Source organism: Grammomys surdaster, unplaced genomic scaffold (assembly GCF_004785775.1).
Source record: "Grammomys surdaster isolate TR1022 unplaced genomic scaffold, NIH_TR_1.0 203, whole genome shotgun sequence".
NCBI classification, from domain to species: Eukaryota; Metazoa; Chordata; class Mammalia; order Rodentia; family Muridae; genus Grammomys; species Grammomys surdaster.
The window spans coordinates 8,486,969-8,514,602 of NW_021604648.1; the positions used below are offsets into that span (position 1 = coordinate 8,486,969).

The 27,634-nt window shown below is 38.0% G+C and overlaps 1 protein-coding gene across 2 annotated transcripts; it reads left to right on the top strand.

The window, feature by feature from the left end:
• The first annotated feature begins 1,013 nt into the window (after positions 1-1,013).
• Pcf11 (PCF11 cleavage and polyadenylation factor subunit) lies at positions 1,014-27,398 on the top strand. 2 transcript variants are annotated; one of them, XM_028770589.1, is made up of 16 exons: positions 1,014-1,542; positions 5,111-5,236; positions 6,825-7,013; positions 7,310-7,504; positions 8,975-10,092; positions 10,857-11,037; positions 11,140-11,623; positions 12,168-13,726; positions 17,399-17,498; positions 21,109-21,228; positions 21,674-21,779; positions 22,858-23,041; positions 23,871-24,026; positions 24,425-24,517; positions 24,961-24,996; positions 26,062-27,398. In XM_028770589.1, exons 1-16 carry the CDS (start codon positions 1,351-1,353, stop codon positions 26,275-26,277), a joined length of 5,055 nt encoding a protein of 1,684 aa, XP_028626422.1. In that variant the 5' UTR covers positions 1,014-1,350; the 3' UTR covers positions 26,278-27,398. The 2 variants fall into 2 exon arrangements, with proteins under 2 accessions (XP_028626422.1, XP_028626423.1); XM_028770590.1 differs by having other exon boundaries at positions 11,140-11,230.
• Positions 27,399-27,634: the final 236 nt, after the last annotated feature.

Below are 27,634 nucleotides of genomic sequence, written 5' to 3' on the forward strand. Positions count from 1 at the left end.
GTCCTGTAACTCACTCTGTAGACCAGGCTGGCCTTGAAATCAGAGATCACCATTCTTCTGCCTCTTTAGTGCTGAGATTAAATGAATGTTTTCTGTAATAGGGCATTATGTAGCCCTGGCTGGACTGAAATTTGACATTGAGACTTGACTGGCCTCGAACTCCAAGAGATCCACCTTCCTCTGCCTCCTGAGGGCTGAGGTTCAAGGCCTGAGCCATCAAGCATGGCTCAGATACTGTATGTATTCTAAGGCCATTTGGAAGTGTAGCAGATTGAAGAGGTGGGTGCTATTAGGCGTGGGCTGTTACTATTGTGCATACTTTTCCAGAAATGTGACTTCTTCAAAAGATCTCCAAGTCCTTTGGTAACGCCTTTCTCACATTACACCTCTTAATAAAAGCATTTTCCTGGGGACTCAACTCCTGCAAGCCTGTCTAGGTGCTTTTCTGAGTGTAGCAGTTTGCAGGAGTTACTCCAGTCTGGGTTCCGGGTAGGCCAGGCGTCTCCGCCCCCGCCTTAATGCCTGAGGGACAGCTGGCCCGGCGAGCCCCGCCCAGGCTCCCGGGAGCACCTGAGACCTGGCGACTGGCCTTGACTGGAGGTTTTCGCTCCTCCAGCTCACGCCAACCTCCGCCCGCACTCAGGAGGCAGGCGGGAGGAGGATGATTGACGGAGCCGCTCAGTGGTTGGAGGAGTGCAAAGGAGGGACGGAAGGAGCCTGGTGCAGCTTTCATAAACTGGTTGGGCCGGTCCTCGGGAGCAGCCGTCCGCTACTGGCTTCCCTGGATGGGTTGTTATGGTAACAAATGACCGAACAGTCCCCTACGAATTGGCCAATGAGAGCCGACCGTCCTTTGCACGGCGTCTCCGAGCAGGAGGTGTTGCGAAAGCCGAGACTCGGCCGGGGAAGAAGGCGGTGCTTGGACGTATTGCGGAAGGGCCGGGGGCGGGGCCTGTGACACGCGCGGGCCAGCCAATCCCGTCTGGTGTTTCCAACGGCCCCGCCCCTTTATCGCACATTTCCCCTCCCCTAGTTCATTTCGCACGACGCAGCGGTTGGGAACACAGACATTTTCCGAGCTGGAGCCGCCACTGCCGCCGCCATTTTGTGTCTGTGGAGAAAGAAGCCCCGGCGGCGGCTGGAAGTGGACGGAGATTCCCCGTGAGGCTGCGGCGTTTCTTCCCCGAGGTTTCCCCTGGGTCGTCCCCCATACCCCCTCCGCGGTCAGCATGTGGTGAAGCCGCAGCCGCCGGAGACCCAAGGAGCGAGGCCGAGGCGTCGGAAGGGAGGCGGGGTGTCGAGCGGCTTCAGCTTCGGCGGCGGCGGACCTCGGAGGGGGGCCGCGGCGCAATGTCAGAGCAGACGCCGGCGGAGGCCGGGGCTGCGGGGGCCCGGGAGGACGCCTGTCGGGATTATCAGTCGTCGCTGGAAGACCTGACCTTCAATAGCAAACCGCACATCAATATGCTGACCATTCTAGCCGAGGAGAACCTGCCCTTCGCCAAGGAGATCGTCTCTCTCATCGAGGCCCAAACCGCCAAGGTTTTTATACACCCCGCAGCCTCCTATTCTTCTAATACTCCTTGATTTTAGTGTCAGCCTCATCCCAGGTCTCGCTTCCATCCGAAGGGGGACGGAGTTCCTCCTCTCCAACCCCCCACCCCCGACTCGGGCTTGGTCTTTGGCCCTGGCTGGGAGCGTGGGCCTCTTTCGGGGAGGGAGCGAGGAGGATGCAGGGTGGAGCCCCATTTCCGCTTACCAACTCCCTATTTAGGCCACCTCTGAGTACGTCCCCACGCTCGCACGCATCGGGGACAGCCTTTCGGATGGGGGAATACTTAGAGGCAGTTTGTGTTTTGGGAGCGAAAGAGTTAAAAAACCATCTTAAGCCCTTGAGAAGGTGGGGAGGGGCTTTCCCTCAGTGTCCTTTTTGGGGAATTGTGCTCTGTGGGTTGGAAGGAGGTGAAGGGGGACCTGGGAGCGAGCTGTCGGTGGGTTGGGTATAGGGAATTGGCCCCGAGTGGAGCAGCGGCCTGTTAGCTCAACATGGCGCCTGCAAAGCACATGATGCGAAAGGGAAGAGAGGAGAATCCATTCCCTGCCAGCCAGGCAGCTGCTCACACCCGTCAACCCCATATTGGGGTGGGGGCTGTTGGATCAAACTTTTATTCTCCTCTCGGAGGGTCTGATTTTGCCCCAGTGGTAGGGAAATTGGGCTGAGGGTGGCGTTTGGGTGTGTGGGGCAGATCTTATCCAACCTGTAGGTGGAGAATTGGCCCAGTGGGTAACAAACACTTGAAGTTTCTTTGAAAATTTCAGTCCCTCCTTTTCCTATTCTCTTTTTTTCCCTTCCCTGATAGTGAAGGCTTGCTTTTCTTCACCCCTTGACCGAAGTAGTCGTTTGCTACCTTCTGTTCTCCCTCTGGTCTTCTTCTGTGGATTCATGTGGGAGCGATATGTCATTTAAGTAAAGTTACTGTTAAACTTAGTTATGTTGAGTCTTAACCGCTTCCCAATTAATACGTTTAAGTTACTTTTCAAGCTTGTACTTAAGGTTTAGTTTTTTTTTCTCTAGTTGTTAGTGATTGCAATGATCAGGATGAGCCTCCTTTTAGCAGAGTGAACCCCTTTTAAAAGGCCACTTTAACAACAACCACCAATATATTGTTTAGAGACGGTTTCTGTCTAGTGTACAACTCAGTGGTCTGACTAATAAATGGTTTTGAAATGTGTGACTGGTATTATAAAATTTGTGAATAAAACATATAAAATATGTATTTGTCTTTTTTATTTACCTTTGTAAGGTGTAGAATCTGTTTCCAAGAATTTTTACTTTTGTGGTTGTGTGTTTTAAACAAAAGTCTTTAAGTGACTTGGGTTCATTCTTCTTTAGGTCCATCCACTCTTTTGGGTAAATCAGTTCACAAGATACACGGTTTCACGTGGTCCTTTCAAACCTTAATTTAAAGAGGGGGAAAAATTTTTTTTTTCCTTTAGGGCTCAGCAAATTTACTGTGTTCATTTTGACAGCTAAAACAAGTCTTCACCTTTTCCCATTGAATGCCTGTGAAACAGCTGTTTTTTAAAGTAGTATGAGGTTTAAGAAGGAAGTGCTCCTCATACTCAACTTTTTGTTGATAACCACATACATGTTGGCAGAGAAAATGTACCTTTATTTCCTTGTTGAAGACTTAACATTAAATACCTTTAAAAAAAGAACAGCACTTGGATTTATAAGAACAAAAGTTTCCAAACTATATTTTGGGTATTGGTATTCACAGCACCTAATATTTAGCAGCTCAGATTGCCATTCAAAGGAGACAGGTTCTTGCTGGTTTTAAAATGGATCTACGAGACCTTGGAGAACTGAAAACTTTATGCAGAATATATTGACCACATAAAACTTGTATTTGTGTATTTTGTTACACAAAGTGGTGAAAATAGGTGGACTATTTTCTGGTAAAAGTCAGCTCAAAGTTTTTGGGCACGTGTTTCCTGGTTATTTTTGTAAAGCCAGACTAAGTGGAAGATGTAAAGGTCACTTTGGGCAAAGATTCTTAATCTGGGTTTGGGGGTGAGGGGAGGGTTCGCCATTATTTGGTAGCAACTGGCTTGGTTTAATGCTTCTGGGAGTGTATGTTTGTGTCCTTACTCTTTAGCTTCTCAGCAATACTAAACTAATGGACTCAACACCTAATTTCAGACTATTCATAACAGCAGGAAAAAGGATATTACATAGAAGGACTTCACTTGTACAATAAAACACTAGCTTATTGAACAGATTGTGGTGTTAAAAGAGCCTATTTTAAGTGCAGTAATTTCTTAAATGGAATACAACAAGACGTGATAAGGTGAAGATACACCAATAAAACATTTAACATGTTGGTACTTAGTAGTTTGCCCCCACACAGTGGCTTTGTGAACCCTTTATTAGCAATAAGTTTTTTTTTATACAGAATTACTCAAACGTTTCTTTAGTCAACTTTGGTTGTAAAGGTGTTAACAGAAGCAAGAGCATTTCCACACACTTGTCAGGGCAATTTGTTTTGTGAAGTATGGCATTGCATACCCCAGAAGTATGAGCCTGCCCTAGCTACAGGTAGCTATGGGTAAGTGTTTAGTTAGATTCATATACACATGGTGTGGGTAATCGGGGGTTCATCTAAGTTCTGTTTTCTTAAATCATGGGTATTCCTGTGGAGTCAGTTAACAGCTTACATGGCATGTGTGTTAGTGTCCCTCAACAAGTCTGTGAACCTGCTGATGCTTTCTGGAAGCTTGCTGTACCTTCTAAAAGTCAGTGGTGGGTAGGCTTTGCAGTTCAACTGGGGCAACTTTACCCTGGAAGGGCTGGTACCTTTATCAGCATCACCACACTGGCTCAGCACAAATTTAGAATCCTTGGTTTGTGCATGTAAGAGGAGAAATATTTCGACGACAGTCCATGCTGTGAAGAAAATCTTCAGGACATCCAGGTTTCCAGTCCAGTTGAACCTGACTTACATGACTCAGCGGCTCCTCTATCCAGTTTTTCTTGTATCAGTAACGAGCTTGCACTTCTTCATGTTTGTGTGCAAGGTTTAAGCGTCTTGCCATTGACTTCGTATGTGAAGTGTGTTTAAGTTCATTATTTGGAACATAGAAAAGTAATCTTAATGATTTTGTAGGTAACAACAAAGCTTCATAGACTTTAACATATAAAACTATCCAGTGAAACCACGGGATCTACCAGAGTACTTGATTGATTCCAGGTACAACATAAACACAGATCCCCAAGCTGACACTTGGATTACAGAAAATATTTTCCCTTTGCTTTTATGTCACTTTGAACACTTTACCAAATGCACACAAATCTATATTAAGTATTAAGTACTAGAGATAATGGTTTTTCCTCTTGATAATTCTGAGCTTTTTTTTTTAATGCACAACTAAAACAATTTTAAACAAGTACTTTTGAACACATACTTAAAGGCTTATAAAGTTAACTTCAAAAGCGTTTTGTACCAACAAAACTAGAGGTCTGTATTGTAGGTTTAAAAACACTTTTAAAAGTAATTTTTTAGTGATAATTCACTATACTAAACTTGTCAGTTTCTTTTTTATACTTCAGGCTCCTTCCTCAGAGAAGCTTCCAGTTATGTACCTTATGGATTCTATCGTGAAAAATGTTGGAAGAGAGTATCTCACTGCCTTTACTAAAAATCTAGTTGCAACATTTATTTGTGTGTTTGAAAAGGTATATATATTTAGAAACATTTGAAAATTTTTAAATGTGTTCCAGCTTAAATAAATACTGGTCTTGTGTTGGGTTTTCTTGGGTGGTGGAATGTTTCATTGTTTTGGATATTTACTGTAAAGGGTCTTTTCAAGAAAAGTGGCAACTGCTAGTTTTTTATGTTAGAATATTAAAATGGATGCTGTTTAATCCATTTAAGATTTCAATTTACCTTAATTAGCTTATAATTGTGTATTTTTGAAGTGTGAGTATTGGTTATGTGAAGTTATTTGTTGACTATGGACAAAAAGTTAGCTTCGAGAGTGCCTAGTTTTGTAGTTTAAATATCTAGTGTTGGGGAGTAGGAACATGATCCACCTGTGCCTCAGCCCATGGTTCCTATTCAGTCTTTTCCCCAAAATGTTGTTAACTTGTTAAAGTGTTAAGTTATAGGGATGTGTGAATGGTGGACCAGTTAATTGCTTTAAGGTATTCTGGAAATACTTTAATTCCTCTTTAGTGCTTCGAAGAAGTGCTTGTTAGTGTTCATAGCTAGAAATTGTACATTCCATTGTGACACTGTAACTGGTTGTTTGGTTAGCAGGAGGTGTTTTCTGAAGTAATTCACACTGAGCAGTAGGGCCCTTGAAGATATTTAAAGATTCCAAACAACGTAGTTGATGTTATATTTTTAAAGTACCAGCTGTCTGAATGGTACAGTTGGGTAGTAGGGTTATTTAAGTGGGTAGAAAAGAAATAGTATATAGAGGACTAGTTTGGAAAGCTATATTTCAAATATTAAAAAGTGTCAGTGGTATGAATATTTGATCTTTGCTATGAACTAATTACCAGAGGCTAGGGACAGCTCACTTTGTAATAATTAGCTTAGGGGAACTTAACCTGGTTTAAATTTCAGTATGTTCCAATTATTTGGGCTTTTGGTATCTACTGAATCTAGTTTTATTACAGTTCATAAAACAACTTTGTAAATTCTCTGAAGACATGAATATAGATATAGGGCTAAAGTTAAAAACCTGTCTTGCTAATTTTCTAAAATTTCTGGATTTTTCTATTTTCTAAAAATCTCCTTACCTACATTACAGTGTGAACAGGCAAGATATATAATCCTCATTCTTGCCTAGAAGTTTGTGAATTAAATTATGAGGGTATCTTCTGTACCCCAAGTTCACAAATAATAGTCATGGTATATTGCATTTGGTTAAGATAGTTTTCTCTTTTTAACTGTATGCTACTAGCAAGTAACTTGAAAAAAAATTAACCATCAGGTAAAACAATTTCTGGCTTTATGTTTTCATCCAGTGAGTTTATTAGGAGTATTACATCAAGCCCTAAAATGTGGAGACATTTGTGATTTTTTAAAAGATAAAAAGTTGCCTGATTGCTTGCAAAGTCTTATTAGATACCACTTTTCTGATTTCTTTTGAGAACTAACTTTATTAACTTTAGTGATCCAAGATGCCTTTAATAAGTCTTTGTGATATTTATGTACAAACGGATAATATATGTGAGTTGGCAAGTATCTTTATACTTAAAATATATAACATTCTATAGTAACTTAACAAGCCAGAGAATTATTCTGTTGTTCTAGGTGGATGAAAATACTAGAAAAAGTTTGTTTAAATTACGTTCCACATGGGATGAAATATTCCCTTTGAAGAAACTGTATGCCTTGGATGTCAGAGTCAATTCATTAGATCCTGCTTGGCCTATTAAACCTCTGCCTCCTAATGTGAATACATCTAGCATCCATGTGAATCCTAAATTTTTAAATAAATCGGTAAGTCTTTATATGAATGATGTATATGGTAGTCCAATTTTACTATCAAGTGCTAACTTACGTAAACTTTCCAAAAAGCAAAACTAGAATCACTTTAAATTGAGGAAGTAATAAATGTGAACATGCAATCACCTTATCATTTATGTAACATTTGGCATTTTAAATCCCTAAGCATTTTTTTGTGAACCTTTTTATTGGATATTTATGATTATGGATGGGTAGAGTTGATAATTTTTAGTTGACCTTTGGCAGTTTTAGATAAATGTTTTGCTTAAATAGTACTTTTTTTCTTATAGCCTGATGAGCCTTCAACACCTGGCACAGTGGTCAGTTCCCCCAGTATCTCCACTCCTCCCATTGTGCCTGATATACAGAAGAATCTTACCCAAGAACAACTAATAAGGCAACAGTTACTGGCAAAACAAAAACAGTTGTTAGAACTTCAGCAGAAAAAGCTGGAGCTTGAGTTAGAACAAGCTAAGGCACAACTGGTAAGTAGGGGAAATTTGACATTAAAAGTTTTTAACTATACTCTAATAGAAAAATAGTTACTTTGTATTTGAATATTGTATTGATTTGTTTTTTCCCTACTTAATTTAAAAATTATGGTACTGATTAAGCCAAATTTTTATATCCTTATTAAAAAACACTTATGAATGGTGTACTTTTTCTCAATATGTTGTACTAGATTGCTGTCTTAGGATACAAATGTGTATGTGTGTACTCTTCATTATATTCATACGTTAAAAGTAGAATATTGCCACGCATGGTAATGTATGTCTTTAATTCCAGCACTGGGAGCTAGAGACAAGCATACCTCTCTCTGAGTTCCAGGCCTGCCAAGGTTATATAGTGAAAGCCTTACACGCGCACACTCGCACGTGCACACACACACACACACACACACACACACAAACACACACTGTGTATATATATATATATATGAATTGTGTATGTGTGTATAGATACATGTATATATTTGTATGTGTGTGCACACATACACACATACACATATAGTACTGGGGACCCTATTGCCACATAGAACCAGGTTGGTTGGCACAAGTTTGTAATTCTAGTAGTTGGGAATAGGAGGCAGGAGAATCAGAAGTTAAGGCCATCGTTAGTCACATAGCAAGTTTGAGGTTGGCCTGGGCAGCATGTCTCAAAAGCGCTAGGAAAAAAAAAATACTATTCTTACCAGATTAGCACTGTATGTAGTTTTGTTTTTACCACTGGTTTTAGTACAGTTTTAATATTTCAGTTCTAAGATAGTGTATTGTGGTGAATGTCTTTACTATTCATGAGCAAATCAGGTTTCTAAAAGTTTACAAAAGTCATCAAAAATATAAAGAAACCCAAGAGTGTGTATGTTTGCACTCATGAAAGACTGTAGTTTTTACTTAGCATCTAAGTTTGTTTGAGATTGAAGTGTAGGAAGACAGAATTTTTAAGTTCATTAACATTTTGAGAGGAACCATTTTTTGACAAAGTTTAATTAGAACCATTCTATGTCTTATGCAGAGCAGTTGGAGTTTAGTCATGTTATTGTTTTGAGCCATAGTCTGGTTTAGAATCGTGGATAGTTTTCAGGAATTGTTTTTTTTTTCATTGTATTAGAAATTATATTCGAAAATATAAAGGGCTTATAAGAAATAAGATCATTTTATGTTCTTGGACTCTTCATTATATTCATATGTTAAAAATAGAATATTGTTGCTATGCTTGGTGATGTCTTTAATTCCAGCAATGGGAGCTAGAGACAGGCAGACCTTTCTCTGAGTTCCAGGCCTGCCAAGGTTAACAACTTCTTTCTCACCCTTCCCCACCCCAAAGTTATGTACTGTTAATGCAGTATTAAGTATTAAGATATTTGGAAGTGTTCTAGTATAGTCTATATAGTGACAAGGAAATAAAACAGTCTCCATGGGTTCTGGTATTAACATGAACATTTTGTGTTTCAGGCAGTATCTCTGAGCGTTCAGCAGGAGACAGCCAACTTGGGTCCTGGATCAGCACCGTCTAAATTACATGTTCCACAAATTCCCACTATGGCTGTTAAAACTCCCCATCAGGTCCCTGTACAACCTGACAAGAGCAGAGTGGGTCCGTCCTTACAAATGCAAGACTTGAAAGGAACTAACCGGGATCCCCGACTTAACAGGATGAGCCAACATTCTTCCCATGGTAAAGAGCAGAGTCACAGGAAAGAATTTGTAATGAACACAATAAACCAGTCTGATATTAAAACAAGTAAGAATGTACCCTCTGAAAAACTAAATTCATCCAAGCAAGAAAAAAATAAATCAGGTGAAAGAATAACCAAGAAAGAACTTGACCAGTTAGATTCTAAATCTAAATCTAAATCTAAGTCACCATCACCTTTGAAAAACAAATTATCCCACACGAAAGACTTGAAAAATCAAGAATCTGAAAGCATGAGGTTGTCGGATATGAGTAAGAGAGATCCACGGTTAAAGAAGCATCTTCAGGATAAAGCTGAGGGCAAAGATGAAGATGTAAAAGAAAAGAGAAAAGCTACAGAGAAGAAGGATAAAGATGAGCACATGAAATCATCCGAACACAGGTTGATTGGAAGTAGAAGTAAAATCATAAATGGCATTGTCCAGAAACAAGACATGGTTACAGAAGAATTGGAAAAACAGGGTACAAAACCAGGGAGATCAAGTACTAGAAAGAGATCAAGATCAAGGTCACCTAAGTCTCGGTCACCAATTATACATTCCCCAAAGAGAAGAGATAGACGGTCACCAAAACGAAGGCAAAGAAGTATGTCTCCCACTTTGGCACCCAAAGCTGGAAAGATGCGTCAGTCGGGACTTAAACAGTCACATATGGAAGAATTTCCACCACCTTCTAGGGAAGAAAGAAATATTAAGAGAAGTGCTAAGCAGGATATTCGAGATCCCAGACGACTGAAGAAGATGGATGAGGACCGGCCTCAAGAAACTGCAGGTCAACATTCTATGAAGTCAGGTGGTGACCCAAAGGAGAATATAGAGAATTGGCAAAGCTCTAAGTCTGCAAAAAGATGGAAATCTGGTTGGGAAGAAAATAAAAGGTATGTTGCTGATGTTTTTAGTAAAATACAAAATGTATGATTTTTGTTTTGACATTTTTACTTTATTAAGGCAAGACTCAAGTGTATTGTCATGCTGGCCTGAACTCACTAAGTAAATAGTGCAGGATGGCCTCTGTCTAATGACAGTCTTACTACGTTAGCCTCCTGAATGCTGGAATTATAGGTGTGATCCTTCATTCCTGCCTTTACCATATGCATTTAAAAGGTAGTGTTAGTTTTGTTATTAATTAGATGTTATAGTTATATTTCTAGTTGTTAAAACAACTCAGTGAGTTAAATACTTTATATTTCATTAGAGACGTGAAAGTTTAGAAATGCTCATCTACTTGAGGTGCAAGAATCACAGTTGCTTGTTTTTTGATTTTAATTGTTGGTATTTTTTGACAGAGTCTAGCTATATAGCCCCACTAGCCCACTCTGTCTTCGAATTCATGATTCTACTCCATCAGCTTTTCTTTTCTTTTTTTTAATGGGTATGTGTGTATGTGTGTGTGCTGGTAGTACTGCTGCTAGGGGTCAAACCTAGCATCAAACCTAGATAATCATTCTTCTCCTCCTGAGTTAAATCTTTAAACTCAGAATTGGAATTCTTACACTGTTTGGTTTGCTTTTTTCAAAATTTTCAGATAAACTTTGTATTCCTATTTTTATTTAACCAGATCTTTAAAGTATCCTTAAATACAGCCTGGGAGTTTTATTTTTAAAATAAACGCTTTGAAGTAATACTGCTTTTGTGGTTTCAGCTTACAACAGGGTGATGAACATAGTAAACCTCCTCATCTGAGGCATAGGGAGAGCTGGTCAAGCACTAAAGGCATTTTGTCACCTCGAGCCCCAAAGCAGCAGCATCGATTAAGTGTAGATGCCAATCTTCAAATTCCTAAAGAGTTAACTCTTGCAAGCAAAAGAGAATTACTTCAAAAGGTAGTGACTATCATTAATCTCATGTAATTATTTTCTTTTATTCAGTTTTTGTGTAATTTTTATATTTAAAATACTTAATTTTGTTTTGTCATCCCTATGCAGACGAGTGAACGTTTAGCATCTGGTGAAATTACACAGGATGAGTTCCTTGTTGTTGTGCATCAAATTCGACAGCTATTTCAGTATCAAGAAGGTAAACATAGATGCAGTGTACGGGATAGTCCTAAAGAAGAAAATAAAGGTGGATTAAAAAAGAAACCTCTCTTATCTGATGCTGAATTAACCTACTATGAACATAAAGCAAAACTGAAAAGGACACAGGTTCAGCATTCATTTCCAAGACTTGATCTCTTAGATCCTGATATTTTTGACTACCCTTTGACTGATGCCTTGTTGTCTGGAATAGAATGTGAGCCATCCAAAAGTAAACATGCAAGTAGGAATAGTGGAGCACAGTTTGACAGAAAAGAACAATTTAGTGAAAGAGCAAGACGTCTTTCTCCTATATCTGGGAGTCGTACTTATGCTGAGAATCTTTCACCCCATGAGGGCCGGAGAAGACATGACGAGCAAGTCTCTGCTAAAGGTAGAAAAAGTTAAATGAGATTATGCCTATTGAATCACACAGCAGTGAAGGGAAAATGAACAAGCTAAGTGGGGCTGGATTTTATCACTGTTCAGACTACCTTTGTGTGTATGTGTGTGTGTGTATCTCTGTTTTGTTGCCTTTTCCCATGGAAAGGGAAGGGACCTAGTTAATTTATAAATTCAGTTATATTAGGGACTTCATTAGATTTTATTTTCTAAATATTTAATTTGATTAAATCCACAAAACCCAACGAGATATGTGTTATGCTAGTTTTGCAAATAGGAAACAAAACTAGAAATGTTAAGTAATTTGCTCTCAAAGTGAAATGGCATGTACCTTGACAGGATGTGAATTTTCTAATCCTAGGTGTATCTGAATCAAAAGGGCATCTTCTTAACTTACTGTTGCTGTCTGTTTCTTCCCTATTCACTAATAAATAGTGAGATAATCTATCTTTGGATAAATTTTAGATAACTGTAAGAAATAAGACATGTGGGTGTAAATTCACTTCAGTGAAAATGTATATTTTTCTTTTTGAAAGGCGTACGAGAGGAGCAGAGATCACCATTCAATGATCGTTTTCCACTTAAGAGACCTAGATATGAAGATTCAGATAAACCATTTGTAGATGGCCCAGCATCAAGATTTGCTGGCCTTGATACAAATCAGCGACTTACAGCTCTAGCTGAAGACCGACCATTATTTGATGGACCTGGTAGGCCATCTGTGACGAGAGATGGCCCAGCCAAGATGATTTTTGAAGGACCTAATAAATTAAGCCCTAGAATTGATGGACCTCCTACACCAGGTTCTCTTCGGTTTGATGGGTCACCAGGACAAATGGGGGGAGGAGGCCCTATGAGATTTGAAGGACCACAAGGTCAGTTAGGAGGTGGGTGCCCTTTGAGATTTGAAGGTCCTCCAGGACCAGTAGGAACACCTCTGCGGTTTGAAGGGCCAATTGGTCAAGGAGGAGGAGGTGGTTTTCGATTTGAAGGTTCACCTAGTCTGAGGTTTGAGGGATCTGCAGGTGGTTTACGATTTGAAGGACCAGGGGGTCAGCCTGTGGGTGGTCTTAGGTTTGAAGGACATCGTGGTCAACCTGTGGGTGGTCTCAGGTTTGAGGGACCTCATGGACAGCCTGTGGGCAGTCTTAGATTTGATAATCCTCGAGGTCAGCCCGTAGGAGGACTTAGATTTGAAGGGGGTCATGGTCCATCAGGGGCTGCAATTAGGTTTGATGGTCCTCATGGTCAGCCAGGTGGTGGTGGTGGTATCAGATTTGAGGGCCCTTTGCTACAGCAAGGAGTTGGAATGAGGTTTGAGGGTCCCCATGGTCAGTCTGTAGCTGGGCTGAGATTTGAAGGACATAATCAACTAGGTGGGAACCTTAGGTTTGAGGGACCACATGGTCAACCAGGGGTTGGGATCAGGTTTGAAGGACCTATAGTTCAACAAGGAGGTGGAATGAGGTTTGAAGGTCCTGTGCCAGGAGGTGGCCTGAGAATTGAAGGGCCTCTGGGTCAAGGTGGTCCTAGATTTGAAGGTTGTCACTCTTTAAGGTTTGATGGACAGCCAGGTCAGCCATCACTTTTGCCAAGATTTGATGGATTACATGGCCAGCCAGGTCCTAGATTTGAAAGAACTGGTCAGCCAGGTCCACAGAGATTTGATGGGCCACCTGGACAGCAGGTTCAACCGAGATTTGATGGTGTACCTCAAAGATTTGATGGGCCACAACACCAGCAAGCATCAAGATTTGATATTCCTCTTGGTTTACAAGGAACTCGATTTGACAATCATCCTTCACAAAGGATTGACTCTTTCAATCAGTCTGGCCCATACAGTGATCCACCTGGCAGTGCTTTTAATGTCCCATCTCAAGGATTACAGTTCCAAAGACATGAACAAATATTTGATACACCTCAAGGACCAAATTTTAATGGACCACATGGCCCTGGAAACCAGAATTTCCCAAATCCCATTAACAGAGCTTCCGGACACTATTTTGATGAAAAGAATCTTCAGAATTCTCAGTTTGGAAACTTTGGCAATTTACCCACACCAATGTCAGTAGGAAATATTCAGGCATCTCAACAGGTAAGCTGTCCTAGTTCTAAAATTATGTGATATGTGGTAATTATGTAGGTAAGTAAACTTCTTTTAGGACAGATTTGTAGTCTAGGCTACTCTCAAATTCTGTGAAGGTTAATTCTCAAGGTTGAGTTAACTTTTTTTTAAAATTGTTTTTAGTATTTGGGGAAAGCTTTAAGAATGTACTTTATGGTACAAGTTCTTAATTAAACACCTGGGTATTAGGAAAGTGAGATGAGAGTTTTTTGGGGGTTGATGTTTGCCACTTAAACTCAATGATTGTAGCTCTTCCAAGATACTGAATCATCTCAGTCTTCTTCATGTCTTCCTTCTCTCTAATGGAATGTGTGCACCTATTTTATTTTATTATTCTTTTTTATTTTTATTTTTTTGGTTTTTTGAGACAGGGTTTCTCTGTATAGCCCTGGCTGTCCTGGAACTCACTCTGTAGACCAGGCTGGCCTCGAACTTAGAAATCCGCCTGCCTCTGCCTCCCAAGTGCTGGGATTAAAGGTGTGCGACACCACTGCCCAGCTTTTTTTTTTTTTAGCCTTCTTTTTTTTTGGGGGGGTTTTTGAGACAGGGTTTTCTCTGTGTAGTTACTCTGTAGACCAGGCTGGCCTTGAACTCAGAAATCTGCCTGCCTCTGCCTCCCAAGTGCTGGGATTAAAGGCGTGCGCCACCACTGCCCGGCCTATTTTATTTTTAAAAGATCATAATTTATGTGTTATGTGCCTGTCTTTCCAAGTGTGTCCAGGTGACACAGAGGCTAGATGCAGGGCACTGGAGCTCCTGTGGGCTGCTTCATGTGTATGCTGGGACCTGAAGTTAGGTCCTCTGGAAGAGCAGAACAGAAAGCACTTCTAACAACAGAAGCACCTTTTCAGCCCTCCCCGTTTGTGTGTGTGTGTGTGTGTGTGTGTGTGTGTGTGTGCGTGCGTGTGTGTGCGTGCGTGCGCGCGCGCGTGAGAGAGAGAGAAAGGGGGAGAGAGAGAGAGAGAAAGAGAGAGAGAAAGAGAGAGAGAAAAGGTCTCATTAAGCATTGACTGGTACTGAACTCTGTACCAGTGGGTGACTTTGAACTTGAGTCTCCTGTCTCCACCCATGGAGTGCTGGAACTACAGGCATGCCCATTGTTCCCAGTGCTGGGGGTTAAACAAGGGCTTTGTGTGTGATAGGTAGTCACTCTACTGACTATGCCACTAAAACTGTTTTATTATTATATTTTTGTGTGTTTTGTGTGCATACGTGCCATGGTGAGGTCAGAGATCAAAGGGAAACTCGTGGGAAGCACATTTCTCTTACCCATGTGTACTCCAGGGATCATCAGGCTTGATGGCAGGCACCTTTCCCCACTGAGCTCTCTTACTGGCCTCACTGCACATTTTTTTGTTGAATTCTTGTTTTTTAATGCTAAAGACCTCCATTACCCTGAACAGCTGTTGAACACTCATTGCTTAAAAGAAACCATTAGAACTGACTCGCTTTGAATGTTTTTTTAAGAAAGAATTTCCTTAGTCTGAGTTAAGTAAGAAATGAAGTTGTATATACTTTTATAATTTTTAATTTTCTTTTCTTTTTTTTTGTTTTTTTTTGTTTTTGTTTTTGTTTTTTTGTTTGTTTTTTCGAGACAGGGTTTCTCTGTGTAGCTCTGGCTGTCCTGGAACTCACTCTGTAGACCAGGCTGGCCTCCAACTCAAATCCACCTGCCTCTGCCTCCAAAAGTGCTGGGATTAAAGGCGTGTGCCAACACTGCCCAACAATTTTTAATTTTCTATTTTCACATTTTTTAGGTACTCTAGTTGGATACAATTCCTTGATATTAATGTCCACATGGCAAACTTGCTCTCTGCTTCTGCTATGTTGTAGTCATATGAATGTGTACAGTCATCCATCCATATACTTGTGCAGTTTTTGTTGTTCTAAGAGTCTTACTAGCCGGCTGGTGGTGGCGCGCGCCTTTAATCCCAGCACTTTGGGAGGCAGAGGCAGGCAGATTTCTGAGGCCAGCCTGGTCTACAGAGTGAGCTCCAGGACAGCCAGGGCTACAGAGAAACCTCGTCTCGAAAAAGTCTTATTTGTAGCTCAAGCTGACTAGAGCTTGCTGTGGAGGTCAGTTTATGGGCCTGTTTACCATTTACAGGCTTTATTCTGCATATATATATATTTTTAAGATTTATTTGTTGTATTCTGTGTGTATGAATGCTTTCTTGCATGTATGTATATATTCCATGTGTGTGTATTGACCCTGGAGGCCAGAAGAAGCCATCAGATTTCCCCTGGAACTGGAATGACAGGTGGTTGTGAGCCACCAAGGAGGTGCTGGGAACCAAATCCAGGTTCTTTGTGAGAGCAGCCAGCCAGTTCTCTTAAACTACTGAGCCAACTCCAGCTTGTTTGTTTGTTTTTGAGACAGGGTCTTTTTGTGTAATTCCATATGACCTGGAACTCAACTATGTAGAAATACTATTATTACCAGATTAGTCTTTTTTTTCCTGTGATGTATCCAGTTGGTGTGTGTGTGTGTGTGTTCTACGCCATTGAGATGTCACATGGCTAGTGAACAAGATTTATAAATTATAACAGTATATATAATATACACTGTACATATAAAATAATAGAATAAAAGATTTATATAACTAAATCCAAAATACCAAATTTGTATGCTACTACTAACTACAGTACTTATTTTATTACTTTATTGTAATCTTTATCTTTTTATGGTTCTGGAGCTTAAACTCGGAGATGCTCAGCAGATGATATACCGTTATGCCATAATTTAAGGCCTACACATTTATTTTTTTATAGATAAGGTCTCAATTCTGTAGTCCAGGGTGTCCAGACCCCAAACTGTGTAGTCCATGCCCGTCTCAAACTTAAGACAGTTACCCTGTCTTAGCCTCTCAAGTGCTGGGATTATAGATGTGAGCTACCATTCCCCAGCCGTTTTGTTTTTTTATTCCCTTTGATGACTTTTGTAATATACTTTGAACTCAGCTATAACCTTACTCAAAAATGATGGCAAAATAGGATGACTACTTGAAGTTCACATTGCTGCATATTTTTTCTTCAAGACATGGTCTTGTTAGCATAACTCAGGATGACCTTAAATTTGCAGTTCTCTTTTCTCAGATCCCAAGTTACTACTACTGGGATTACAGTTATGTGCCATCATACCTGGCTGAAACAAACTTTTGAGTAGAAAAAGCCAAGGTTAGGAATTCTGACTTCAGCTTTGTTAACTAGCAGCTATGACTTTGTGAAATAAGGAAAAGTACCCCCAGGGTAAAGTGACTTTTGTATAGCATAAACACATAGGATTTCTTTATACTTTAAGGAAGTCTCCCCTTATTGCTCCCCACCCCCCAGGGATTCTCTGTGTAGCCAGGCTGTCCTGAAACTCTCTCTGTAGACCACACTACCCTCAAACTCAGAGTCCTACCTCTGTATCCTGAATGTTCTCCCTCACTTAAAGGAAGTTTTAACCTAGTCTCAATTCTTTAGAACTCTGAAACAGAAGCTATTAAAGTTTGTGAAAGTACAATAGTTGTTACTTTTTAAATCTTTTAATATCAGACTGACCTGGGCCTTAGGGCATTTGTATGTGATTTGTATGTGATAGAATTTGATTAGAAATTTATAGAAAGAATGTTCTTAAAATTAATATTTATCTTAAAGGTTCTGACTGGTGTTGCTCAGCCAGTAGCGTTTGGTCAAGGACAACAGTTTTTACCAGTTCATCCACAGAATCCTGGAGCTTTTATTCAAAATCCTTCAGGTATGTACTTTTGAACTGTGTGATATTTTCAAGACATAACTTTTGTTCAGTAGCTGTTAGTTTAGAAAATGGCATTTTTGAGAGATTGTGTTCAATTTATAGAAATTTAATCTGGTTTTTATCCTCAGAGTTTATGTTGTTGACCTGTTGTCATGCAAACCTTGTTTTACAACTAGATTTTTGGACATAGAGTGTTATCAAGAGGGAAGGAAATCTGTTGAGTGGAGGTTGGCTGGAGGAATGATAATTTTGTTATGATAGGGTGAAGAAAACTATAAATTGCAGAAACTTTAGTTGCTATTTGTAGCATTTTTAAGTGTGTACTATGATCCAGTAAACATAAATACTGGGGGATACCATCTCATGAAATGATTCATTTGAAAGTTTTTAATGGGTGGATCAATAGAAAACTGTAATTTTTTTAGTCAGGTCTTCTGATAGGAATTTTTGTTATTTTAGAGTGAATCATAACTAATAATGAATATACACTCATATATATAATATACTGCTGTGATACTTGTTTTAGCTCAAGTGTTAGGGTACAGTACTTACCCAGGATGCATGAAGCCCTGGGTTCAAGCCAAACAAAACATTTCTAAGCTGTTTCAGAAGCATACTTTTGGGTCTAGAGAGTAGCTTGGTTGTAGATCACTTGCCTAGCATGTACAAAGTCTTGAGTTCCATCCCAAGCACCCATACTACACACAAAAATCTCCCAAACAAAAGACACAACCAAAAAAACAACCCACCTCCAAACAAATGATACTTATATTGTTACTGACTTCACAAAGTTTTAAAGAATTTTCATAACTTACTTTATGAATTAGTTCTTAAAATTCTGTCCATTTGAATTTAATACATATTCTTTTAATCTCTAGATGGACAATTAGGGTAAGTTAGCAAACCCTCTCTCCCCTCCATCGTATAGTTATGGCTGCATCAAGCATAAACAAGTGTTGTCCTCGTTCAGTTTTTTTCTCTATAAAAGGAGGAGATAGTACTCTTGGCATTTCTTGGAAGAAATATTAATTTCTTAAAATTTAAAAGAAAATGAAATGTGTAAAAAGTAAGTTTTAAGTGCCATATGACTGTATTTTTCTTTAGAAACTACTTTTTCTTGTTGAATAAAGAATTCCTTGGGGATTTAGGGATGGCTTCAAATTTAAGAATATGTACTGCTTTTGAGAGGACCTATGTTTAGTTCCAAGTACCCACATCAGGTAGCTCATAACCTGTAGCTTGAGTTACAGGGAGACCCAGTACCTCTGGTCTTTATGAGTACTTGAACATGTGTGCACATATCTTTATACACATGTGCACACACATATACAGACATACATGCATACTGACCTCTATGGGCACTTGTACACATGTGCCTACACACATACAAAATAAAAGTCTTTAGAAAAAGTTTGTCATGTTGAGGTTAATGACATAAGGTTTAAGAACTTCATACTTTTTTCTGGTTTTTAGAGTGTTGCGTTTTATCTATCTATCTATCTATCTATCTATCTATCTATCTATCTATCTATCTAAAATTATGTACGAGCCTTGTTGCAGAGGAAATGACAGTTTGTTCCCTGGGTTGGGAATACTGGATTAGGCATTATATGTATTTTTCTTAAGTTCTACTTTTTCTTTCAAAAAGTATGAACTATTATTAGGAAGCTGTCTTTCAGATTTTCTTAATATTCTTTAATTGAAAGTAAAAAAAGTCCTCCTTCTGAAGTTCTCTATTTTTGTTCATTTGCTGCATTGCATGCAAGGCTTTGTGCTAGGAGGAATTCAGTAAGGTTCATCCTTTAAAGAACTTTTAGTGTGACAGATAGCTCTCCCCCTATAAGTACTGTATATTGTGCCAAATAACACCTCATTGTCTTACAAATAGTACTTTAAACCCTCATGTCAACCTCAGGCAGGAACTATTACTCCTCTTTTACAAGCAGTAAAAATTTAGGTCGCAATAAGCAACTACTTCATGTCTTGCAATTAGAAACTAGAATTTCTAGATAAAATTCCAGGAATTAGTATCATAATGTTCTTTATTTATCACTGTAGAGCTTGGATATTTCCAAACAAATGAATAGCTAATTATCCCTCTTAGACATAAATAGCTCATTCTAATGGAATACAAATGCTGAACTTGTGTAAATGCCATTGTAATTGATTAAATATTGAGGCAAACTTATTCCTGCATTCAGATATTTAATTTGAATAGACAGTTAAATACATACATACATACATACATGTATGTATGCACACACAGACATACACATATATATAAATGCACTGTGTTGGATGTATCTAATGGTCAGAGGTATGTATTATGGATACAAGTTGATTCTGCCATTCATAGCTTAGAATTTCTTCCTAGAGGTGTAGGCAGATGATTAACAGTGGTATACACTAAAATATTACTTAATGTTTACATAGGGTCTCACTATGTAGTCCTGGCTGGCCTCTTAACAGATCTACCTGCTTCTGCTTCTTGAATGCTGGGGATTATGAGGATGCACCACCATGCCTGATAAAATACACTGTTTAAAATGGTGCTAGAACCCAAATTAGGGACTTTGAGTTTCCTAGGTAAGCACTTTTCTGCCTACCTGCTGTACTGTTTTTACAATGAGTTAAAGGATTAGTTATTAGGATAGTGCTAGCAAAATAATGGGGTTTGAGAAGATTGTTGTCTTATTCAATTTCTTAAAGCTTTGGTAAGTGCTTTGGCAGTGCTTAGCAATGATTTGAATTCCTTTGCAAGGCCAGCTCAACTAATATCAGAGGGGCTAGGTGTCCTGTGCTTTAGGGTTCATACCCTTTCATGAACTATTTCTCTGGTTTATCATGCCAGGAGCAACAGTCAGCATTACAACTTTGGCTTTGGTCATTTTAAAGACATGCTTCACTACTTAATCTTTGGAGAACTACTTTTTGAGGTGGTTAGATCAGAGCTAGCAAAGTAGAAAGGTGGAGGAAGTTGGTCTTAGACATGGTGATGCATACATAGAAGGATCATAAGGCTTATTGTTCTTTGACTCCTGCTTTTATTTGATGTGAAAATAAAGTGATAAAGTGACAAGTAATATCCCCTTTAAAAAATGTAAATATATAAAAAATTTAAATAATTTTAGCTTAAATAACTTAAAATATTTTAAAAATTTAATAAATAAGTTTTATATTTATAATAAACACACACACACACACACACACTTTTTTTCTTTTGATTTTTTTCGAGACAGGGTTTCTCTGTGTTGCTCTGGGTGTCGTGGAACTCACTCTGTAGACCAGGCTGGCCTTGAACTCAGAAATCCGCCTGCCTCTGCCTCCCAAGTGCTGGGATTAAAGGCGTGCGCCACCACCACCCGGCTACACATTTTTATTATTTATTCTAAAATACTAAGTACTTTAGTATTTATCATAGAATATTTTTCAAGTAATGATTTGTCAGCCAAAAAGAAAACCTGAGCTTTTTAAATAATTAAACTCATCATTAAAAAGATTCGTTGTTGTTGGAATATCTTGAAGAAAGCTGTAACTTTGAAGAAATACTTAGTATGATATGAATCTTTGTTCTATTAAGGATGTGTTTTGTTTTTTTTTTTTTTTAAAGGCGGTCTTCCTAAGGCATATCCTGATAATCATCTTAGTCAGGTGGATGTAAACGAATTGTTTTCAAAACTACTAAAAACAGGAATTCTCAAATTGTCACAGCCTGATTCAGCTACAGCACGTGAGTATATGGCTGTATACTTATATACACCAAGTTTAATAGGTCAGAGATACTATTATTATGGGGTATAAGAAGTTATTGTAAAGTTCTACTCTTGAATAAATTAGTATACCTTTTGGTGTTTTTTGAAAAACAAGTGTAATTTTTTATAATGAAAATGTTAACAATTTTGAAAGATTTAACTATCCTTCTGGCCCACTGTTTAGTTAACATTACTACAAATATCATGTACCAATTTTTACTAGTCCATCTATTAATTTGGTGTTTTAAAATAATTTGAATGTTGAGGAAACAAGATTTTAAGAAATGTTTTTCGGTTCCTTTACCAGTAAACTTCATATCAAACATATTTAATACTAGCTAGATTTCTGTATGTTGTAACCAGTGTTTTACTATAAAGAATAGAACAGAATATAGTATTGAAAATGAATCTTCTCAACTGCAGAGGTAAATGAGGCTGTTGCTCAGCCTCCCCCTGAGGAGGAGGAGGATCAGAATGAAGATCAAGATGTTCCAGATCTTACTAATTTCACAATTGAAGAATTGAAGCAGTATGTGACGTTTTAAAATTTTGATTATTAATGTGCATTGTTTCTGTACTTGTGTGAGTGGAAGTACATGCATGTTACCATGTTTGTGTTGGCTAGAGGGCAACTTTTGGGAGTTGGTTCTCTCCATCCACCGTGGTTTCTGGGGTTGAACTCGTACCATCAAGCTTTTGTGATAAGTACTTCTATCTGTGACAGTCATTCAGATAATAGTGGCGTGAATCCTACCTTTTTTTATCTGCTGCTCAAGTTTAAATATTAGGCACTAATAGTTATTCATGCCTTTATTTCATGTTTTTATATTTATTTTCTTATTATCATTTTTTTCCTTCTTTCTTGAGATGTCTTGTTAGCCTGAGCTGAACTCTGAATATTGGGGTTACAAGTGTGAGCCATCATGCTCTACTTCTAGATAGCAAGGAACAACTGTAAATAGGATGTAAACATTAGGGGCTGGAGAGATAGCTCAATGGTTAAGAGCACATACTGTTTTTCCAGAATCTCTGAGTTGGATTCCAAGCATCCACATGAGGTGGTTCATAACCTATTGCACCTCCAGCTCCATGGCCTCTTTGGGCACCTGCACCCATGAGTCCATGTACACATATGTGCACGTAAACATACATACACAATAACTCTTTAGATCACTTTCTAGTTCTTGTTACGCAAACTATTTTATTACTTATAACTTTTAACTATTCTTTAAACTGGAATAGAACATTTGATTTATTCAAAACATTAATATTGTAGGGAGGTGAAATCTCTTGCCATATCTTTCTACTAATTATGTCTTCTCTATATTGATAGTAACTTCATACTAAGCAGTTGAATTGCCATTGCCTTGTTAGCCTATAGTGTTACACCATTTTTAGCCAAAAGGAAGTAGCCAAGGCAAATTTATAAATAAGAAAATAGGCTCTATGTTTCACACTTAACCAAAGCTAAAGTAAAAAGGGTCAGTAACATAGTAATTTTTACATAGATCATTCTGGTTTGATTTCTCTTAAGATATAGAAAACTTAGGTATTTTGTTTTTAGCCACTGTCATGTCTTAAAATTGACTTTTTTTTCCCCGAAATAGACGTTATGATAGTGTTATAAACCGGCTGTACACTGGGATTCAATGTTACTCTTGTGGAATGAGGTTTACGACATCCCAGACAGATGTTTATGCAGATCACTTGGATTGGCATTATCGGCAAAATAGAACTGAGAAAGATGTTAGCAGGAAAGTCACGCATAGACGCTGGTACTACAGTCTAACAGTAAGTAATCTACACGCCTCCGAGTTATCTAGATGCCAGTTACAGTCTCAAGGATATGTTTGAGTAATTGCTGAAAGTTAACATGAACTTTCTGAATAAAACTTGATCCATGGAATATAGATTTTTGTTTTTTAGATTTATGATTATTTTGTGTATGAGCATCTCTGCTCTACTTCCAGCTCCATGAGATCTGACACCTCAGGTGCTTCCTTGGAGCACCTGTACCCATAAATCCTTTATCTAATTTTTCTTTGTTTAGTATTTGTTGGAACTTTTAGCTATTCATTAAAGTGGAATGCCCTTATGCATATAGTGCTTGAGGAGGCCAAAGAGGGTGTTGGATCCCTTGGAAGTGGAGTTAGCAGATGGTTTTGAGCTACCATGTTAGTACCCTGGTCCCACAAGAGCAATAAATGCTCTTAACCACAGAGCCATCTCTCCAGTCCCAAAATAAGTGTAAATGAAAAGTTGTGACGTTTTATCCTAAGTTAGTGGTATCTTAGAGTTAATAGGAAATAAGCATTACAATCTCAGTCACTGCCTGATTTGGTTGCCTGTAATCTTAGTATGTGGAAGGATAAGGCACAAGGAAGATTGCCAGAAGGCCAAGCGTGGCTACATGATTGACAGCTGGGCTGCATATTAAGACCCTGTCAGAAAGAAAAAAAATAATTAGTTAATAGGCCTCAAAGAAAACAAGTATATTAAAATAACAGCAGAGCATATTATATGAAAATGTACCCATAACTTTAAAGTGATTACAATTATGATAAAGCTATAAAAGTGTCGACAGAAATGAACATAATCTTTTACATCAATCCCTTTTAAGGATTGGATAGAATTTGAAGAAATAGCTGATCTGGAAGAACGTGCAAAAAGCCAGTTTTTTGAAAAGGTTCATGAAGAGGTTGTCCTTAAAACTCAGGAGGCTGCTAAAGAAAAGGAGTTCCAAAGTGTACCTGCTGGACCAGCTGGAGCAGTTGAGGTAATAAATGGTGTTTGAATTCCCTGTCTTTGGCAGTTTTCCTCCCATCCTTTTAAGTCATAAACACTTATGTTTTATCCCTGGCATGGTAGCACAGAGGATCAGGGTTCAAGATCAGGCCCGGTGTATGGAGTTGGGTGCCAGCTTAGGGTACATGAGACAGTGTTGTAAGCAAATATAAAAGAATTTCTTGTAAGCTTTTTAAAAAAACAAAATCTTGGCTGTTTCATGAGCAATTTGGGTTGGATGCCATCAGTGACTAACATAGTGAAATGTTATTAACCTTTTTTGTAAAAGGCTGGAACAATCCATAAAACTTCAATATTTATTGGACATTCCTTAAAATTCTATACGTTTATCTTAATGAACAATGTAAATTTTATATGATTCTATTTTAGAGTTGTGAAATCTGTCAAGAACAATTTGAACAGTACTGGGATGAAGAGGAAGAAGAATGGCACTTAAAAAATGCTATTAGAGTAGATGGAAAGGTAATTTCCAGTTCTTTATTTTATAAGGAAGTGTTAATGATCATGTTTTGTTAGAGTAACTCACCCTTTTGAAGATGATTCATAATCCTTTCTGGGTTTGGTTTGTAAAAAAGATACTTGACTTTAAATAGTTAGTGTTTCCTTTGGAGGGATTTTAGCAACTATATGAGGCTGATGCTAGACTCAACTAGATTTTCTGTCTACACTGTATTTCAATCAGAACTGTTACTCTCTTGAAAATAAAGCTAGACATTGTAAGTGCACAAAGCCGAGTTTAAAAGAGAAATGATTTTTCACTCTTTAAGTTAGGTAAAGTTAAACATTTGGACTTTACTAATTTTTTTTGACCAAATGATTTTTATCATCCTTTGATTTAAAAATTCAATCAGAATAATGTATTATAAATGAACATGCATGTAATGGCTGTTGTTTTTCCTCTTCAGATTTACCATCCATCATGTTATGAAGATTACCAAAATGTAAGTTCTTTTTGGGTATTATATGTTTTTACTTACATTAATAAATTTTACTTTTTTAAAGTTAGTAGGTTGTTTATTAAATATTGGCATTAGGCTCTGATCTACACTGATTTATCACTGATAAAATACAAATAATTAAAACTCGTAGTAATGTTTTTGTATTTCTTGCTTTGTTTACTTGAATCTTTTAAACTTTTAGTGGGCTACTAAGCAGAGAAAAGTAGAAAACTAAAGAGAATGATCAAAATGGGCATAAATTTTTAGGGCTCTGGAAAGAACTAATTTTTTTCTTACGTATAGTCAGTCACTTAGTAGAGGAATGATATTTTGAAATTTGTTAGGCTAGGCGTTGGTGGCACATACCTTTTAATCACAGCACTTGAGGCAGGAGGAACTTTAGAATTTGAGACCAGCTTGGTCTACATAATGAATTCCAGGTTAGCCAGGACCACATAGCAACACTGTAAATAAATAAAAATATTTGTGTCTGTACTTTCTTTCATGTATGTGAATTCGAGTTGAATATGTGCCAGAAAACACACGTGGAGGTCAGAGGACAGCCTTGTGTGTTGGTCCTTAACCTTTCATGAGTCTCTTTTCTTTTGTGATTATACCAGGCTACCTGTTCTACAAGTTCCCAGGGATTCTCTTATGTATCCAAATTTTATGTGTGTTCTGGAGATTTTAACTCAGGCTCTTACACTTGCGTGGTAAACTTTATTTTATCCACTGAGTCATCCTCCCAGCTCTGATATACTTAAATGATGACTTATATAAAATTGGTAACACACCAGTCCAGTAGCCCTAGAAATTCAATTATATTTATACCTTGCCTTTAGGATTACCCTCTGTATTATAACAATTAACTACTGAAGCCTCTGACTTCTTTTAGTGAGATCGATGTTTATGTACTTCCTAGCTGAGTACATACTGAACAGTGTTATTAGCTTGTGGGAAGCAAGCATTGTAATTGAATGTGGCAGTCTTTTGTCTGAACTCTTACAGGGTTGTTACTTAGTATGATTTGAACCTTCATTAGTACTTATAGTGATTTTTATTTTGTAGACATCTTCATTTGATTGCACACCATCTCCCAGCAAGACACCAGTTGAAAACCCTTTGAACATTATGTTGAACATTGTCAAAAACGAATTGCAAGAACCCTGTGAAAGTCCCAAAGTTAAGGAAGAACAAATTGATGCCCCACCAGCTTGTTCAGAAGAAAGTGTAGCAACACCCACTGAAATTAAAACAGAAAATGATACCGTTGAGTCAGTTTAAATAAAATGAGAAAGGTATGCTTTTCTTTTTTTAACAAAAGCTGCTGTTGGATCTAGGTGAAGAATTTTTTTATGTATATATAGACATATCTATATAAATTGTCTAGCTGTGGCAGGGCCTTCAGCTATCATTTGGTTAATAAATACATTTTAGTATTTGCATTTCCTACTGCCTGCACAGTTTCAGGTGCTTGTTGTGTGAAAGTTCTGTAGATGAGTGCAAATGTAACAAAATGAAATTGTATGTGTACAAATGTACAATTTTCACTTGTGAACTGTAAATTATAAATAAAAAATATTTTTGCTATCCATGGAGTGTAATATTTATGCACACCATCAAATAAAGACAGTGTTTCTATACTTTTATTGGGCAAGAATGGAACTGAACAGCAATCTTAACGTGATGCTTTTTTTTTCTAGTAGCTTCCTGGGACTTAAAGCAGCAAAGTTCAAACTTAGGTTTTCTCAAATCGAAAAGCAAGATTAAAACAAACAAACAAAAAGGACATATGTGCTTACATATAGATATGTATCTCCAGCTAGAATCATTCACAGTGTCCACTTTTCAAAAGTATGTAATGAAACAGTAACTCTTATTCTTAAACTTGGACACTGATGCCATCAAGCAACTAAAAAATATTTTTAAGTACTAAAAGTCATTTTTCTTTTTAGAAAATATTTTTAAAATTGTCAATTTAATGCAGATGAACACATTTCTATTTTAAGTTACAGGGATTCTGTATAAGAATGTTCACATGAAAAATATGGTTAACTTTTTTCTTTGTTGGTTTTGATTCAATTAGATGGATAACATGAGATGTTAATATTCATACATGTAATAAATTGAATGATGAACAATCTTTGTTTGTATTTCTTGAGTAACCTTAGAATGTGACTCTTATGTCTTATGTGTGTTTTAAAACATGAGTGCAGTGCCAGCTATGAGCCATACTCCCAGATAAGATATTCTTCTGTTTATAGAAGATAAAGACATGGTACATATACAGTATTAAAACTTGTAATGTTTTTTGGTGGGAGTCAAAAGGCTTTCTTCATGTGATTTCTTTGGTTATAGCACCAAAGAGTACTCTGGTTTATGAATAAAATTTAGCAACTCCAAAATTACAGTGTGAAACCTGGTTTTGTCTTACATTATAACTAAGATAGATGTTAAAACTGAAACAAGCATATAAAAAAGTACTGGAGAATTTTAAAGGAATAACTTATAAAAGTGGTATTACAATATAACTAAGAATGGAATGAACATTGTTAGGCTTGAAATGGTTTAAAAGGATTTTTTTTTCCTTTTAATGTGTCTGTGCATCACCAGTGTACCTGGTACCCAAGGAGGCTAGAAA